The sequence below is a fragment of the Tasmannia lanceolata genome, unplaced genomic scaffold (assembly GCF_043159265.1).
Source record: "Tasmannia lanceolata isolate RefF3 unplaced genomic scaffold, GAP_Taslan_0.1 ptg000002l, whole genome shotgun sequence".
Lineage (NCBI taxonomy): Eukaryota > Viridiplantae > Streptophyta > Magnoliopsida > Canellales > Winteraceae > Tasmannia > Tasmannia lanceolata.
In genome coordinates this window covers 54,223,332-54,241,704 of record NW_027518679.1, presented here as the reverse complement: position 1 = coordinate 54,241,704, position 18,373 = coordinate 54,223,332, and the positions used below count along the sequence as shown (strand labels likewise).

At 38.0% G+C, this 18,373-nt stretch overlaps 1 protein-coding gene across 4 annotated transcripts; it reads left to right on the top strand.

The window, feature by feature from the left end:
- Window positions 1-3,127: 3,127 nt before the first annotated feature.
- Window positions 3,128-12,221, top strand: LOC143879119 (uncharacterized). 4 transcript variants are annotated; one of them, XM_077381314.1, is made up of 9 exons: window positions 3,128-3,850; window positions 5,445-5,554; window positions 8,819-8,887; window positions 8,967-9,082; window positions 9,191-9,245; window positions 10,801-10,909; window positions 11,294-11,341; window positions 11,705-11,799; window positions 11,931-12,221. In XM_077381314.1, the coding sequence occupies exons 1-9, from the start codon at window positions 3,766-3,768 to the stop codon at window positions 12,030-12,032; spliced, it is 789 nt and encodes a 262-aa protein (XP_077237429.1). In that variant the 5' UTR covers window positions 3,128-3,765; the 3' UTR covers window positions 12,033-12,221. The 4 variants fall into 4 exon arrangements, with proteins under 4 accessions (XP_077237429.1, XP_077237435.1, XP_077237424.1 ...); XM_077381320.1 differs by having other exon boundaries at window positions 3,132-3,850; window positions 5,460-5,554; window positions 10,789-10,909; XM_077381309.1 differs by having other exon boundaries at window positions 3,132-3,850; window positions 5,457-5,554; window positions 10,789-10,909.
- The last annotated feature ends 6,152 nt before the right edge of the window (window positions 12,222-18,373 follow it).

Below are 18,373 nucleotides of genomic sequence, written 5' to 3'. Positions count from 1 at the left end.
TTCATAGCAGAAAACATCATCTCCATCTCCTTGATCATTCTCTCTTGTCCCGTCGCAAGAGAACGCATTGCAGCTTCCAACCGTCCGATCCTCAGATCACCCATGCCTTGCTCTGCTACCACTTTGTTATGAACCCGGTCCGGATCGTAACGTGATTGATCTTCTTAGAGGGAAGATCGGCCTCTTGATCCACTTCGAAGGAATGATCAATCCTCTTTTGTGCACAAGACACAATTAGAAACAATTTTCTTCATTCATCCCCTTTCAATGCCTTCTACAAGATTTAAATAATATTGTTTACAATCGTGATACTCCCATGAAAATAGGCGCAATTCCCCCAAAATAAGCAATTCACCTATTAAGGGTGTGTTTGGCGTACCGTTTGAAATGGCGTTTGAAACGCCGTTTTGCAAAACGGCGTTTTGGTTCAAAACGGCGTTTTGCCAAACGGCGTTTTCATGTTTGGTTGGTCAGATCAAAATGACGTTTTAAACGGCAAACGGAGGTATTGTGTGTTTGGTTGCAAATGCCCCAAAATGGAGTTTTAGTGGTAAAATGACCAAAAAAGGCATTGTTTGGTTGGCTTCAATGTAACTCAACTACTCTCTCATTAGGCCCAATATTAAAAGGTTATTAGGATCTCATTCAAACACAATTAAAATTAAACATCATTGCCATAAATAGTTATACTATTGTTAAAAAAAAAAAAAAAAGAAGTGGCAAAATGAGTAATTTAAATATCACATAATTCATCATGAATGCTGTCCCGAACCGAACCCATGAAAGCATCATCATGTGCATAGTCAAATGTGTCATTCTGATCCATCTATTTTTCCATACACCAAATGTGCGCTCTATAATGTTCCTAAGAGAGGCGTGTGCTTGATTAAATTTCTCATTTGAACCACTTATTGGTTGAGTACCATGTCGAAAAGCTGGAACATGTGACCTTTCTCCCTTGTATGGGGCCAAGTATCCCTTCATATTGGGGTAGCCAGCATCAACCACATAATATTTATCTACATCAAAATTTGAAAAAAAATTATGTAAGATATTATATATTATAATATATTAAATTTACAGTATTATTATATATTATAATATATTATGTAAGATATTATATATTATAATATATTAATTCATTAAGATATTTGTTTACTATTTTATTGTAAAATTTCAATAAAGCCAGAGACTTCATACTTGTTTGTTTACAATAAAGCCAATGATTCATATTTGTTTACTATTTTAATAAAAATCAACAAAGAAAGAGAAGAGATTTTATACGGTGTAAGCCCTTATCACCCCTTATTTTCAAAGAAAACTGTATGGACCAAACTATATGATGATCCAAACCGTCCATATAGCCATAGCTTAAAACAGAGCGAGAGAGAGACCGGTCAAATGGTGGGAACAATAAAAATAAACAAAGACTGGGGAGAGAGAGAGAGAGAAAGACCCACTCCCCTTTTAATTTATTTCGTGATTAAAGGTGAGGGTAAACATGTAAAAACCCAATACCCAAAAACTCCGTTCAAAACGGCGTTTTGCAAACGGACCTCCCCCCCTCCGTTTGCAAAACGCCGTTTTGAGGGTTCAAAACGGCGTTTCAAACGGCGTTTCAAACGGCGGCTGCGCACCCAAACACGTTTGAAACACCGTTTGGCCCCAAAACGGTGTTTCAAACGCCAAACGGCGTTTTAAACGGTACCCCAAACACGCACTAAATAGGTGACTCCCTTCTCAAATCCCTATTAAATAGCAATTACTCCTATCAACTATCTTAACCTCTAATTAATATCCTAGCATAATAAGAAAAGATAAACACAAGGCAATCCACACACACCCAACCTTTCCTAATTATTAGTGATGATGTGGCCATATATGTGGGCACATATTCAACCACGTAATAACCGACTGGTCCATTGTCGCTCTACATCTGACCTTGGTCGGAATGAAATGCGACATCGTGGACAATACTTTGATGCATTGGGAGGACCTCAATTTGGCATGCTAATGATCACCAAACCATTGCAATGGAGATAGTTAGCATCATGCGAAGGGAACAAGCGCCCCTCGGCCGCATGGTCCACGTATAGAAGAAGCACACCATGTGAAGTTCCTTGATGCAGACCATGGTTTTAAATTTCGACCGATATCCGAAATTTCGGATTTCGGTGGGGACCGAAACCAAAATTTCATTTTTTGCCCTTTACCAAATTTTGGACCGAAATGCCAATATTTATTTTAAAGAAAATGTGTTACAAAATTTCCGGAATTTCGGTCCGAAATTTAAAAACATGATGCAGACAAGCTTTCCAAATAATTAAAATGTCCATGGGTCTATAGAAAAGGAGACACAAATATCCACCCATCTCAGTTTCTACATGCCCTAAGGTCAGTGGATGTCCCTATCTCTTTTTCTCCACAAAAAAGGAAGACATCTCAATGGCGAGTATACATTGTCATGTCACACTACTAAATTCATTTCTCTACTCACAATCTTTCTCTGAGAAATTTGCTATAAACTAACCCTATGTAGTGAGATAATCACGTCTGCCACGTGCTTATCTGATATACTAAGATGGGGACTAAAGTAGGAGAAATTATATGGTGCAGAAAAAAAATATTGTGGGGTCCCCTTATTCTGATGGTCTAATCAAACCATTTATTTTTGTAATTAACTTTTAATGGATGTTTACGTTTTTAAAAAAGCTTTTAATGGGTGTTACAATACTCAAATCCAATTAAAGCTTTTAAAGCAGACATGCTTAGACGTTTGACATGTCGGCTAAAAGTCTAACAACCCAACAAACAAGTCCATGATCTATCAACTCAACGCAGAGAGAGAGAGAGAGAGGGGAGAGCCTTATTTTCCTTAAATAACCTCACATCATTTTTTAATTCCTTATCTGTCCAGCATCAAAATTATTCAGGTTTTTGGCCATTTTAGAATGGGTAATGATAAATTCGCACTCCCTGTAGGATAATTCGCACCTTTCAACTTTCAAATAGCTTTAGTCTGCTGCAATTCACGTAATAGTGGTGTGAGCTATCCGATTGAGGGTGCGAATTTATCATCTCTTTTCCTCCCTCGTCAAATGATTCGATCTTTTTATATTGTCCTTCAAAATTAAAATACACCAGAAAAGACACTCGTTGTTCGTAAACTATCGAAATCTCGGATCTTAAAGAAACGCCACCAAAGAAACGCGAAAACAGAATATTTCCAAATAAAGGGTAGAATGGAGGAGTGGGAGAGCAGCTTGTAGGGCGTCTTTTTGCATATCTTGAAATCTTAGGGCTCCAAAAAACCCTAGATTTCCCCGTCTTTGCAGCCCTCGATTCTTCATTGGCGAGATCAATGGCGGTTTTGATTCGCTCTTGATGGCTTTGATTGAGCTTTAAATTGATCTGAATTTCTTCCTTTGAGTTAAACCCTAGATTTCGTCAAAGAAACCCTAGATTTCTCCATTTTCTTTTCTCTTTTGATTAGACGTGATTTGATTTGGAGCTTTCGATTCGAATTGTCGAAGAAACGCTAGATTCCCTCATTTTAGCTTTTCATAAAAGCGGAAACAAACATGTGGTGCTGTTTGATACGTTCTTGCTGATTTTGATGAGATGCGATTGGATTTCAACGAGTTCTTTTGGAGAAATCTTTCGATTTCACCACTTTCCCCTGTTTTCTATTGACGTAGAAGATTTTGAGGAGTCTTACTTTGAGATGTTGGATCGGATTTGTGGATCGATGGTTTAGCATTGGACATGGATGAACGTGGTGGATCCTTTGTTGCGGTGAGGAGGATCTCGCAAGGGATTGAGCGGAGCAGTGCTTGCCATTCGTCCTCTGGTATGCAATGGAAATTTAGTTATTTTTATTTGGATAATCCTATTTTTCTGAATTTTCGATTAGCTTAGTTAAAGACGGTGGTATGATGGCTTCTTATGAGTATATTCCATAGAATTCGTGTTTGTTTTGAGTTCATGGAGATTAGATGGTATTTAAGTCTTTGAAAGCAACGGGGGTAGCTAACACCGCGTTGCATATCCATGAGCATCATTTATGTTTCTTTAGGGGTCGTTTGGATACGCGGATTTTAGAATCTTGGATTTCCTCAAAATCATGGATGGGAGACAAGAGAAGAAGGAGACTGTCGGTTTAGCTTCTCTTTAGAATCCTGGATTTTAAGAAATCCAGGTAATAGAAATTTCTCCCCCATCTTGAGATTTCTTCTCTCGTCTCCCATCCAAGATTTTTAGGAAATCCAAGATTCTAAAATCTGCATATCCAAACGGCCCCTTAGTTGCCGAATTTTGTAGCCGAATTTTGTATGAAGTGGAGTGGGAACTGTGGATTTAAGGTTTGTCTAGCACCAAAGCATATCACTTTATAGCTTTTGTATTTTCAGTTGGACAACAAACAAACAAACAAAGTGCATGCAGTTACCAACAAAAGGAATTTGACATCCAAGATAATGTTTGAGTTAGATAAAAGGAATGTAATGTAAAAATAAAAAATAAATAAAGGGAATGTAATTTCCAAGATGAATATTAGAAGAAAAAAAATGTAATGCCCAAGATTATGTTTGAGTTGAGTTAGATATGAGAAAATCTCTCTCTCTCTCTCTCTCTCTCTGTGTGTGTGTGCGTGCGCGCGCGTGTGTGTGAACTGTGAGGCGCCCTTGCAGAAATGGGGTGAAAGGGTGCCCCCATTGGCTGCAAGGGACGGTTATGCATTCAATGCAATTTGACTTTCAGCCATTATAAATACACATCTGCTCCTTGCAGCCAATGGGGCCCCCCTTTTGCCTCATTTCTACAAGGGCGCCCTTCAGTTTAGAACACATCATATATGTGCGTGCATGCGTGTGTTAAATCCTTGGAAAGAAAGTCAACAAAAATTACAAATTCATCCATTATATTACTCAAATAATTATTCAGGGTCATGGAATAAATCGTAAGAGGCAATTTTTTCTCAAATCGTATGGATTATTAGGGATGGCTATGGCATGGATAATGAAATATATTATTGTTTGATCAATGACCTATTGTTTATTATGCTTACAGGATTATGGGTTAGGTAAGGCATATTCTAATTTACCTTATTTGTTGATGCATTTCTCTTGCCATGTTTCATAATTTGGACATTTTCTTCTGTTTGTTTCTCGCCCACCATATTGTATTTGTATCTTTTCACTTCATCATTTAATGAACAAAGGAACCTTCTGTCAAATGAGTTGGGAACATTATTCTAGAAACTTCCAATGTATCATGTTCGCTATACATCTTGTGGCTCCCTTGTGTGATGAACTCATACAACACACAGACATTTTTAAACCGTTGGAAATTCTCTGTTTTTCATTTTCTGTAGTTATTCATTTAATGGCAATTTGATGATTTGAAAATTCAAGTTTTGATACCTGCTGGTCTTATATTTACTATAGCTGAGGTTGTAGCAGGATCAGCGGCATGGCTTGGGAAAGGCCTTTCTTGTGTTTGTGCTCAGAGAAGGGAGAGTGATGCTCGTTCATCATTTGACTTGACCCCTTCCCAGGTAATTTTCTTGTGATTGCTTTGACTTGAATTTCATTTCTTTGTTCCACTTTGCATTTCCTTTGTATTATTTTTTATGCATTCATGCTTTACCTTGATTTTCTTGTTATGTTTGTCACAGTTGAAATATGATTGCACAAGACTGATTTTTGTACTGAAAAGTGCATACCAATCGTGGTAGTAATAAGTTTTTTGTGAGTCACTCTATTCCCATCCATCAACTGTCCAACACGGCCAACGCAAAGAAAGTTGCTATTAAAAGCCAAAAAACTGTATCATTTTGATTGGGTTTTGTTTATTTTGAACAATTTTCTCCTACAACAGCATGTGCACACCTCAGAAAATGACAACTCATACATTATACTTATAATAGACATCACATGCAAGTGCATAGCAGCAGCCTTACATGTGTGTGTGTGTGTGTGTGATGGATTTAATCTAAGTTAGATGACTATCGTAGTTTTGTTTGTACATGACTGCGTTAAAGTGGTAATCACACCACCAACTTGTCCATTGTCTTATCATAAGATCTACTCGTCCATCTTCGAATTCCATTTAGGACATAGCATCAAAAGAAATTCCTGCCCCAGTTTTCAAAATGTTTGCCAAATCTTACAACAACCAAAGGAGAAAGAGGGCGTTTTTTGGAATTGATGGCCTCAGTAAGCAAAGGTGGAAAGCTAGCTGAGAAGGCATGCTAGGTCCATAGTAACATCTGGCAGGGAAACAATGATCATCTGTTTGGACAAGATAGGCCAGTACAAAGAAGAGGAAGCTCCTCAAGTGGAAATATCTTGATCATGTTAAAAGACAAGTTCTTATGACAAAACATCAAGCAATCGATGCTGAGGGGCAGATTGCAGATGCTATTAAGTGTCATCCAAATTGTAGGAAGTTTCATTGGCAAGATACATACATGGTTACAATACTTACCTTGTTTTCTTCGTTTTCAAGCTTAGTACCCTGGAAAGTTGAAACCATATTCCCTTTTCCTAGGAAGTTCTTCAACTCCTTAGTATCATTGCACATGCAATCTATCACCTTGGCCTGGGGATTCAAACTTCAGACCTTCTTCACCTCATTAGTGACTGCTCAGCCATTCGTCATTGTCTTCTCAAGGATGACTTTGGTCTTCTATTCCCTGGCCTCCTGTAAGGAGTTCGATATTTCGTCTTTACATGAACCTAATGTACCGGTGGCACTGCTCATGGATGCCTCCCATTGCCTTCCTCCACTCACCCTTTAAGACATGGAGTGTGCTTCACATGTTTCCCTCGAGATCTGTATCGGCTTGCGCAAGCTCACAAAGTGGATTCAATCAATTGAGTAGAGATGCTCATAAGCCACTGATTCAAAGAGTTGAAGGCATCGAGGAAAGCAAAGTTGTATCCATATTGGTGAGCGTGACAGTGGAAGTTGAACAAAAATGAGGTTGCGGCTGACCCTTAACTGGCTTATGATATTCATCACAAGTGACAGTGACAACGTTGCCGTTAGAGGTTGACATCTGTGAGGAGGCATGAGTAGACAATTGGAAGTCTATTCCCTCTTCATTATATGATACCTGGTTAGCCCATGTTGGCTTACCATGTAAATCCCAACAAAAATCATGTGTATGATTGTTCAGATCACAATGTGTTCTTTTCTTGGCTCGTGGCCTCCCCTTGAATCACAACTACCAACACCTATACGACCATTGTGATTACCTCTTCCACAGCCACCACTGCCATGTCTTCCAATGGTAACAACTAACAAGCATAAACCTATTACTAGGTCCAACATTAGTAGTTCCATCAAGTGAAACACTTTGTTGATTTGAAAAGGTACCATTTAAAGATGATATATCCTTGCTGCCCAGAATTTGTGCTTTAATAGGATCTTTTCTTTTTTTTTTTGAAATGGCCGCTTTAATAGGATCTTACTCATACCTTTATCCAGAGAGGAATTTAGAAACTCTAAACTCTTCGCATTGCTGCCCTTGTAATTTGTAAGTCATTCCTGAGAGCTTGGTACATCATAAGTTCCTTCCACATAATTTTCAATGCTGCATAATATTCACCCAAATTTATTTCTTCTTGTTGGCATTCAAAAATCTCTTGGTACAACTAATATGTGTGTTAAGTTCTCGTCAAACCTGTACATCTCACGTACGGAATCTCAAATCTCCTTAGCTGAATCCAAAAACATAACATTTTTACTATGAATGGCTCCAGGCCCCATACTGATTTGGGCATTTTCTTGAACCTATTCATTATAAGTTGGTTGTATTGGAAGAGGGTTGGTCTTGTTTAATATATTTTAGTTTGCCTCAAGCAACAAGAAAAACTTTGACTGCTTTATACCATTGTAGGAATTTGGTTCCATTCAATTTGATTGAACCCATTTGCAGCCCAAGGAACTCAGAGGGGGCCCAACCACACCCAATTTTCCATTTGGTTTGCCATTCATGATAGAGAAGAAGAATGAAACAATCACAAATATTGAGCTTGCTGCAGGAAGTAGTACTCCGCATTTGGCTAATGATAAGTACACCCGAAACAACCAGTAGAAGTACTTCACTTTACATTCACTACATGAAATACCAACCGTACATTTACTACAGCTTCATATATAATGAGCCTAAAGATCCTCTTTTATTATCGATTTTCAAAAGAGGAGAACACGAACATAACACACACTGAAACCACAGCCAACCATTGTGGTTGCTGCACACGTGAAAACCCCAGATCTAGGGTTCTTCAACTGGTCTCCAAGTAGATCAGAAAACGATATATAGAAGAAAAGAAAGACAAGCGCTGGAGATTTTCGACTATCTTCCCCCTTGACTTTTTGTTGTTTTGTTACTTTGTTTTTTTTTCCTGTTGTCTTCCTGACCATCTAGTTCGCGGTATCTGTTGCTTATTAATAAAATATCACCATTTAAAAAAATCTGGAAGGAAATAAAAAAAGGAGAATACCTAGGACTGGATCTAATCTGAAGCTCTGATACCATGTCACTACTTAGGGCATTAAAGGAGAAGAAAAAGTAGAAATATGTAGGAGAGAAAGGGGGGAGGAGAAAAATGCAAGTGCTGTTTCACGATCCCATCTCATTTCTAAGGACTGCACCGATGGCTACAATTTGCTTTCTTTTTATTCCATCCTATGTCATTTTATTCAGACTTATCTTATGATTCTTTAGGCAACTTTTACTCTCTTCTCAATGAAAGTTTTTAAATAACTTCGCCAATGTTGGATCCTTTTTTCATGGCTTTTCTAATTTCAGGAGGAGTATTTGCAGAGGCTACAAAGCCGCATAGAAGTTGCCTATGATGGTTCAAAGCCTGAGCACCAGGTAATATAATCTGAGAAATCATGTTATGAGAAGTGATGGCTTTTCCTCACTATCATTTTTTAATGCTGCATTGTCATAGGAAGCCTTGAGGGCTCTCTGGTATGCTGCTTTTCCTGGAAAAGAATTTCATGGTTTAGTTTCTGAGCAGTGGAAGGAAATGGGATGGCAAGGAAAGGACCCATCCACAGATTTCAGGTGTACTACTTTTTCCTTGTCTCTGCTTGGATCCACGATTTGCTAAGATTCAAGTTATTCCTCATTGTTTTTGTGCTTTATACATGATTTTTGGTTTATTTGTTCCAGGGGTGGTGGTTTCATATCGTTGGAGAATTTATTGTTCTTTGCAAAGACCTATCCCGTAAGTCCTCTTGTTTTTCTACTGTCATTCCTCTCCCGAAAGCTTGAAGAAAAAAAATTGAACTCGAGCGATCATATTCTTATCTTCATTGCATTGCCAATCTTCTTTAAATCTGAATTAATATCCCTAAACTGGATTTAATGCTTTTTCTGGGCACTTAATTGGGCATTGATTATCCAGGGATGACACCCAAGGCTATGTTCCTTTATGTTATGTAGGAACTGTGTTTCTTTATTTAGTTTCATATATATTTTCTTATAATCTATAAGGAATTGCAAGTCGTATATATAAGGTACAAGGAAAAATTCTTTCCCTACTAACATTGTATAGATCTATCCTAATATGTCATTTAGTTGTATTATTCCTACACCAACAATGTAGAGATCTGTCCTAATATTTCATTTAGTTGTACTATTTCTATTATCCCTTTCATGTTTCTGTAAGAGTTAATATTCTCTGAGCTAAAGGTATGGCACATGTTTTTTGCAAGAGTTAAATATTCCATTTGGTCTCCTATCAAATTGTCCTTGTTGGTAGCCTTGCATATGTGATGTTTGTCTAGCCAAGCATCCTTGTTATTAATTCAAATGGAATTATTGCTTTTTGCATGGACAGCTAATGGTAAGGAATCTGTTGGGTCGTAGTGTCTCAGAAGAATCATGTTACTCTCAAATCTTGAATTTTGTATTATGAAGTGTCAAAGAAAGGTGCATCCCCCATTTTCAAATCCACCTAAGCAGTGTTAGATTTTTTGTACATGATTTACAAAGCATAGCTAGATTTGTTCCCTTGAGTTGCATAGTTCCTGTGTTTTTTTTACTTGCAATAAACAAAAGGACCTCAATTCTATAAAGTCAACATAGAATACTTACCTACATATTCTATAAAGTCGACATAGAATACTTACTGACACGGTTTTGCAATATATTTTTAAATGAATTGCCCACCGCTCTTTCTCAATCCCGCCATCATCCCACCCAAATCCTGACAAACCCCATCTCTCACTCCCGCCCCGCTCCATTAAACCAATTTTCTCACCATCCGACATTCCTTTTTTTCAAATTTCGTCAAAGCTAACCTACCTGGGCACCTTTCTTTCCCATTCCCTGTAACCCCAACTGCCATTCCAACACCTGATACCCCCTCCAACCCCCCTATTTAGTAAGGCAGTCATTCAATACCCTCCATCACTTCTATTAGTTTTTTGTTTGTTTTTTATTTATTTTAAAGATGACTTTATTGATCCAATGAAATATCCAATACAAAGTAAAAGATGGGGAACAAGATGCCCCCTGATACAGAAAACACAATGATTACCGTGATAATGAAGACGTACGCCACCGGACGCTCCCGCCGTAGGGGACTGGATGACCTAACTTGCTTCATGTCCAGAGTGGCCTGCTAGTGCTCTTCCGCTAATGTTTTATTGAATATTACACTCTGTGACCAAATTTATTTTTCTTTCCGGAGTTCCAGGCCAGTCTAGGATTTGGCATACCTTTTCTTCTCACCCGCCTTGCGTTTGTTCTCACCACTTATGCAGAAACCCTTTCAGGAGCTTCTCCAAAAGCAGGCAGGTGATCGAGCCATGTGGGAATATCCATTTGCAGTAGCCGGTGTAAACATCACATTCATGCTCATTCAGATGCTTGATCTCCAAGCTGGTTAGTATCTTTCTACCTTTGTGTTCTCCTACAATAGGCATTTTGTTTTGAAGGAAACAAAGAAACTTACCAAAATGTATGTGTTTGGGAGCAAATTTATGGAATATTACTTCTGAATTCAATAAATTCTCCTAGTCCAATGACAGTGATGTCATATAATGAGCTGTGAGTCTTTGCGAGGACACTTTTACCTTCTGAAGGATGCTTTGCCAGTTCGAAATTTTTTGAAAAGTTTTTTTTCTAAAGGATTCATTTAGCCGACCCCAACTAGTTTGAGACAAAGGCTTTGTTGAGTTGAGTTTACTCGGAAATGGGGTTACTTTGGCAGTTTTCCATTTTCTGCAAATAAATTATTTTTAACAACAATGCCTTTGGAACTGACAGCAAAACCACGGACAATGATGGGGGCAGTTTTTTTGAAGCTTCTTTCAGGTATGTCTTGGTTCTTTCTAGTTTTATAGTTCTTTCTGAGAAGTCATGCATTTGCCACCTATCTTGTTAAATTAGGTTTGCAACTAAAATGTCAAATCTTATTTTAAAAAAAAAGAAAAAAAAAGAAAAGAAAAAGTAAAATGTCAAAAGTCAAAACTAATTAGAATAAGCACAGTGGTGGGTCTGTATTTTTAAGTTCGAATTCCATTGTGAGAAAGTTTATAAGAAAACTGAAGAAATGATAAGCAATGCTCTTGATTTTACTAAAGTTTCTAAAATAGTTTAATGCGAAAACGTTCTATGCATTTTCATTTTGCAAAATTGTTTTTGTTTATGTCATTGTAATATGTGGTAATGTCACAGAAAACGAACGGGCATTTGATCTTCTGTACTGTATAACATTCAAGTTGATGGATCGACAATGGCTTGACATGCATGCTTCATACATGGACTTCAATGTACATCACTCAGTTCCTCCTGAAGCCCTTTTTTCTTCTCTTCTCCTTTTTTTTTTTCTTTTTTTTTAAATTTCTCGCTCTTTGTCCAACCCTAGTAATTAATTTCAAGTCTTTTTTTTCCCTTTCCCCAGTCAGTGATGAAATCCACACGGCGTCAACTGGAGAGAGAAATGCTGCTTGAAGAAATAACACGCTTGGAAGACATGCCTTCATACAGCCTTCTCCTTCAGTAGTGTGGCGAAAATCGCGTTAGGGAGATAAGGATTCTCTGATGATATTTTTCTTTTATTTTTGGTTTCTGATGGTTTTGCTTTGTTTGGGGCTTATTCCTATTTGCAATTCAAATAGGTATGTTGGGTGTTATGGCTACTTCACTTAAATGTAATCACCTGTAATTTCAAGCATGTAATATTTTCACATCACCCAAGTCGCTCGTCTTAGTCATATGCTTTTTGACTGCTAACAAAAAATAGTACTGTAAACCCCCATGATTTTCCCAAGTTTAGATTGCAGGAATGCCATTTCTGGCAGAAAAAATTTCTTTCTTTCCAAAGATTCAAGGCATGTTTGGCAACCATGGAAAAAAAATTCATGGAATATTTTGCTTATCTAGGGTCAGAGAAGGGTGAAGAGGGCTGGTGGGAGAGAGATTTGAGAGGGCGGTGACTGAGGTGAGCAAGTGATGAGGTTGGTAAACAAAGAAAAACAATTCTTTATATGGGGGCCGGCCCAAAAAAACAGTGGCGCCCACATTATTTGGGTGATCCAAACCTTTTATTTGTTGAGCCTGACGTAATAGGGTGGTGTGCCCAGAAAAATTTCTTCATATGATGATTCTAACCCTCCGATTTGTGGAGTTTCTATACTGTGCTGTTCATTTGAAACCTGCACAAACCGGAGAGTTAGGATCATCCTACCCCTGGGCACACCCTATCTACATCGGGGGCTGTTTTCAAACAGGTAAGGTAGGATTGAATTTGCAGCCTCGAGGTTGAGAAAACACTCCTTAGAATCAGAAATATTGATTCTAACTTTCAGAATGAGAAGCAAGAGAATGGTTAAAGAATCCAACCCTAGTTATAACTCAACCAATGCTATTTCATTTTGATAGGTAAGGTAGGATTGAACTTGGGACCTCAAGGTTGACAAAACACTCACCAGAAAGAGAATTGATTATGACTTTCAAAATGAGAATCACGAGAATGGTAATTTTTAATTCACTCAAGCCCACCTTGACGATAGCGAAAGATTATTATTGAAATTGGCTCCCATTTAGGCCCTGTTCGTTTCAGATTGAGACTAATGATCCTAGGCCCTTGATCCATAAGCCTCGTTTAAGGTTCTTCCAAGAAAAGACAAACAGTTGATTTTGTGTCAACTAAACCACTAACTCAGCATTTGTAGCCTAAAGTACTTTGCATTTACCCTCCTGATGTCTGAGTCCAAGTGTGCCCCAACTTTTGACTAGTGCAAAAAAAGCCTAGTGGATGGGCACATGACAACCCTTGATTGGATGAGCCTTGAAAGTTGTCTTCAGACAAAAACCCAACACCTTTTGCTGCACTAGCTTTGGCTAGTGGATAATGCATCACCATTTTAAATTTAGGTTTGTTAATTTATCATTTCCATAGGTTCCTATTTGTTTGTGTTCATAAACGGATCAGAAGGGTGTTCAGTCTAATCTTCTTCTGGGAGATGATAAATCTGCACTTTCAAGGGTCCTTATTTTGGATTTAATTAGGAGAAAGAAAATGATGGAAAATAATATTTTTCATAAAATTCTATGGTATAGTGACAGTTTTTCTTACAAAGGAAAATGATTTATTTTGGAAAAAATAATCCATAAAAAATAAGTTCCAAAAACAATAGAAAAATCATTTCCTAAGAAAAAAATTCTGAATTTTTTTTCCTACATCGAAACCGCCCCTTATTATTCTAGGTTTGCCATGGTATTGCTATGATATATATTGTTAAAGTATAAAAGATAAATAACGCCTTTAACTATAAAGAGGTGATGTTAGACATTGATGCGAGCAAAATGGTTAGATGCTATGGAATCCGAAATGGACTTTATGTATTCCAACAAGGTCTAGACTCAAGTTGACCAACAAGAGGGTATTAAGCCCATTTGTTAACTAATCAACTTCTCCAAAAGCTTAAGCTGTTGGAGAAAGGCGTTATTTATCTTTTATACTTTAACACTCTCCCGCACGTGTGACCCACTCGGCAAACACGTTGCACATGTGGTCCCACTTTGGGCCGACCATTGCATGTGGATTTTTGCTATCCGGGAGGTTTGAACTCGAGATCTTTGGCTCTGATACCTCGCTAACTAACCAACTTCTCCAAAAGCTTAAGATGTTGGAGAAATGCGTTATTTATCTTTTATACTTTAACATATATAAATCAAAGTCCTGTTCTACTTTTCACAAAGCTTTATTAAAATTAGTTTTCTCCAGACATATTTTCTGTTTAGGCCTGTTCGTTTTGAATTTTGAGAATCGATTTTTGAGTCCAAAACTGATTATTAGACTAAAAGATGAATGCAATTTTGAATCCAATAATCAATTTTGGACTTGAAACAATTCTCAAACTCCAATACAATGAGAGCCTTGGTATTTTTCTTCAAAAAAAATCACATCTCTCGATTTGGCATGCATCAGCTTTCATTTTTTTTTTTCGTAGTAATTAACTAGAAATTGGTACTCTCCATACACGAGTACTATTAATGAAAATATCTCCTCTCGTGCCCAAAATTTTCAGAGGTAAAAATAAAGCTAAAGCTCAAAATATGAGGTAGAAGAGTGGATTTTTAGAAGGTAGTAGATAAATAGAAAAGGAAGAGTAGTTGGAATGTCGATCCTTGTGAATTGATAATCACATGGGCTCCTAATATGACACTCTTACACATTGCCAGGGAGAAAGAAACATATCCAAATTTAAAACTATACCTTCCGGCTTCCCTATGAGTGCTCCTTTATTATAAAAAAAATATAAAAACCTAAAAGCCCCAAAAAGAACAGAAACAAAACCCTAAAAGCCAAATGAAAACTAAGCATGCTAGTTAGCTAGAACAAATCAGACATTGATCCACCTGAAGGTCTTTAACAAAAGGTTGTATTGTTCCTAACATGACTATATCTCCTAGCAAAATCCAATGATTCATCCGCATCTAAACTAGGATTGCGACTCGGATCGGGTTGGGTCGGGTTGAGGCCAACCCGAACCGGACCCAAGGAACCATTTACTCAATCCAAACCTTAGCCCGATCCGAGTTCCAACCCAAGGAGGTTTAACCCGACCCAACCTGAGGAACCCTTTTTTCCAAGCCGAACCCTACTTGACCCGAGTATTTAAGTTTACTAAAAACTAAAAATAAATAAAAAAATGTCGGGTTTCACTTCGGTCGGGTTGCCAACCAATCCCTCAACCCGAACTCAACCGAGGTTAGGAAAAACCCAACCCGACCGGACTTTTTTTCGGGGTTGAACCCGACCTGAGTTGCACCTCTAATCTACACAGAGGGTGCAATGGTTGATGATACGCATATGACGTTGACTGAGATAGTGGACTGTCTGGATTTTAGCTTGGAAAGCTGTCCATGGGAAGGCGCAAACTCTCGGAGGGGCTCACATGCTCTGGACTCTCGATAGTTGTGAAGTAGGGGATAGGGGTGCAACTCGGGTGAGGTTCAACCAGAAAAAAAAAAAAAAAAAAGTCGGGTTGGGTCAGGTTCGGGTTGAGTTTTCCCAACCCGGGTTGAGTTCGGGTTGAGGGTTTGGTCAACCCGACCTGATTGAGACCCAACATATTTTATTATTTTAAAAAAAAGTAAGCTTAAAAACTCGGGTTGAGTATGGTTGAACTAGGGTCGGGTCGGGTCGAGTTGAGTAAATGGCTCCTCGGGTTGGGTTGGGTTGGGTTTGGGTAGACCCAAGTTGCACCCCTAGACTAGGGGAAGAAAGTTGGCAAAAAAAATACTTGATCAATACCTTTTAAATCGTTGATTCAAATGGTAGATCTCAATTGGTCAAAGGAGTAGGAGAATTATGTAATGACCAAATAACTATGACTTCTTGAAAATTATTTCCAAACATTTCCTCTAAGCAACTCCAAAATCATGACAATTTTGCAGAACTTTGTCTTAATGTTTCTCGTATTAAAAAGGGCAAACTACTAAAAACCCCTGAATAAAAACGTATCTACAAGAATCCCCCCAAAATTTTTTAAATTACAAATGTTTTGTTTTTGTGCCTTAAATAGCTTTTAATTTGTTCTTTTACCCATTTTACCCTTGCCCCCTAAGATCTCTTACTTCCTAAGTAAAGGCAGTAAATCATCTGAATCTCTCAAATATAGGCAATATTTAATACAGTGTAAGCCAGTATAGTTCAATATTTTTCAAAGGGTTTTGCTAACGAGTGGGCACTTATTAAGGATCATTTAATTGCCACTGGGATCATGAATTTGCACATACTTTTGCTGTTTTGAGATCTTTTCCTTAAAGTATGTGTAAATTCATGATCCCTAGGCAATTGAATGATGCTTAACAAGTGCCCTAAGGGCACTCGTTAGCAAAAAGTACAATCCGGGCCATACCATAGGATTATCAAACCGTCCATTTGATGGGCCACAACATAAATAGGCTGTGGCCCCAAAATCATTTCCATTCCTACAGCCCGATCTATAGAGGAACGCCATATTATGGATACCTTAATAGATCGGGAGGTTGGGATCATCCTATGGAAATGATTTTTGGGCCACAGCCTATTTACGTTGTGGCCCAGCAAATGGATGGTTTGGATTATCCTATGGTGCGGCCCATACAGTACTTTTAAAAATAATAATAAATTATACGAGTCTACACCATATAAAATCTCCTTTAAAAGAAAGGGAAAGAGAGAAATGCTGCCCCTTTGGAGAGAGAGAGAGACAGAGAGAGATTTAAACGATTTAATGCGAGAGAATTTAGGGATTCCTACAGTATCTATAAACAAGGGTAAAATGGTTATTAAAAGCTATTTAATGCACAAAACGGTGCAAATGGTAATTAAGAAAAGTTTAGGGGGATTCTTGTGAATAAGTTTAGTTTTGATCCATGGGGTTTCTAGTAGGTGGTAGAATCATCCTATGTAGATGATTCTTGGGGCACAGCTAATCAAACCCACGGCCACGGCCCAACAAATGATCGGGTCAGATCGTCCAATACAATTTTTCTCTGCGCTTGCTTGTACTGCGGGCAATATGAAATAATCAACGGAACCAATGAGGGGAGAAAATGACACCAGGGTGGAATTAAACTTTGAAAAATATCATAATCTGATTCCTATCCCAAGAGGTGGTATTCAGATCATGCCGAGGCCGGAATGACTTTTTTTTTTTAAAAAAAAAATTTAATTTTGTATGCATTCTTGATTGGGGAAATCTAAACTCAACCGGGCTTTTGCCAGCAGGCTAACGGAGAAGAAAAAATTGCCAATGGGGGATATCAAAATACGAGAATTGCCAGCGGGGGACACACTTTTGAAAAATTGTTAGAAGGGACGAAATGGGGGTTATCAAGTCTCTAAAAGGGTGTCACCAACCCTCTAAATGGGGTTATCAAACTCTCAAAAGGGGGCTATCAACCCCATTTAACAAATTTTCAAAATTGCGTCCCCCGTTCGACAATTCTTGTATTTTGGTGTCCCCCGTTTGGCAATTTTTCCAACCTTGAAAATAAAAAATTTCAAGGTTCAAACGAGTCCACTAAGTGGGCCCCAAGAAATATTAAATATTTATTTTAATATTAGTTGTTCAAAATTTCATACGAAATTCATGAGAATAAAATAGTGTTATTCTAAAGAAGAGTATTATTATGCCACACTGACGACACGTGGGTGAGAATTGATTAGATCTTCTTTCGGGGCCCACCTGACTTTGAAATCACTAGGACTGGATAACCTAACCATCCGATCAACGATAATACAAATATATCCAACGGTCCCACCTTCGATCGTACTTAAATCCACTTTTGGCCATGATTCCAGGATAAGGCAATTCCATGGCGGGCTCCACCTTTGGGCGGTTCAGATTATTGGTTGACCACCCACGTGTCCACTTTGTCTAAAAAGATGGTGAACCAGACCGGGTGCAGGGTATTTTCGAAAGATTTTATAAAACTAAGGGTCTTTTCGTGATGCATTTTTTAATGGAAGATGATAACTTCGCACCCTCTGTAGGATAATTCGCACCCATTATAGCGTGAATTGGGGCAGACTTGACGCTTTTTGACGTAAAATCACGTTAAAGGGGCGTGAATTATCCTACAGGGGGTGCAAATTTATCATCACCCTTTTTAATTATTGATTTGCGCCATTGGTTGTACCGGAAATGGATTTTCTTGGACGGCTACTTTTTTAATAAAAGACAAAGAGAGAACGAATCAGTCATGAATTCGCATAAATCTCACCCGGTAAGATTTTACTTTTCCAGAAAATTCGAAAAGAAAAAAAAAATTAATTTCTTGTACTTTGTTTTTTTTTTTTTGGGATAGCAAGAAAAACATTTAATGCAGAATTATTTTTCCAGGAAA

What these genes read in the sequence shown, in the direction of transcription:
- LOC143879119 (XM_077381306.1), top strand. Translation starts at nt 3,766, where the DNA reads ATGGATGAACGTGGTGGATCCTTTGTTGCGGTGAGGAGGATCTCGCAA. An exon ending in GTTCAAAGCCTGAGCACCAG is followed by an intron (nt 8,888 to 8,966) that starts GTAATATAATCT and finishes GCATTGTCATAG; the next exon opens with GAAGCCTTGAGGGCTCTCTG. An exon ending in CTTCATACATGGACTTCAAT is followed by an intron (nt 11,800 to 11,930) that starts GTACATCACTCA and finishes CCCTTTCCCCAG; the next exon opens with TCAGTGATGAAATCCACACG.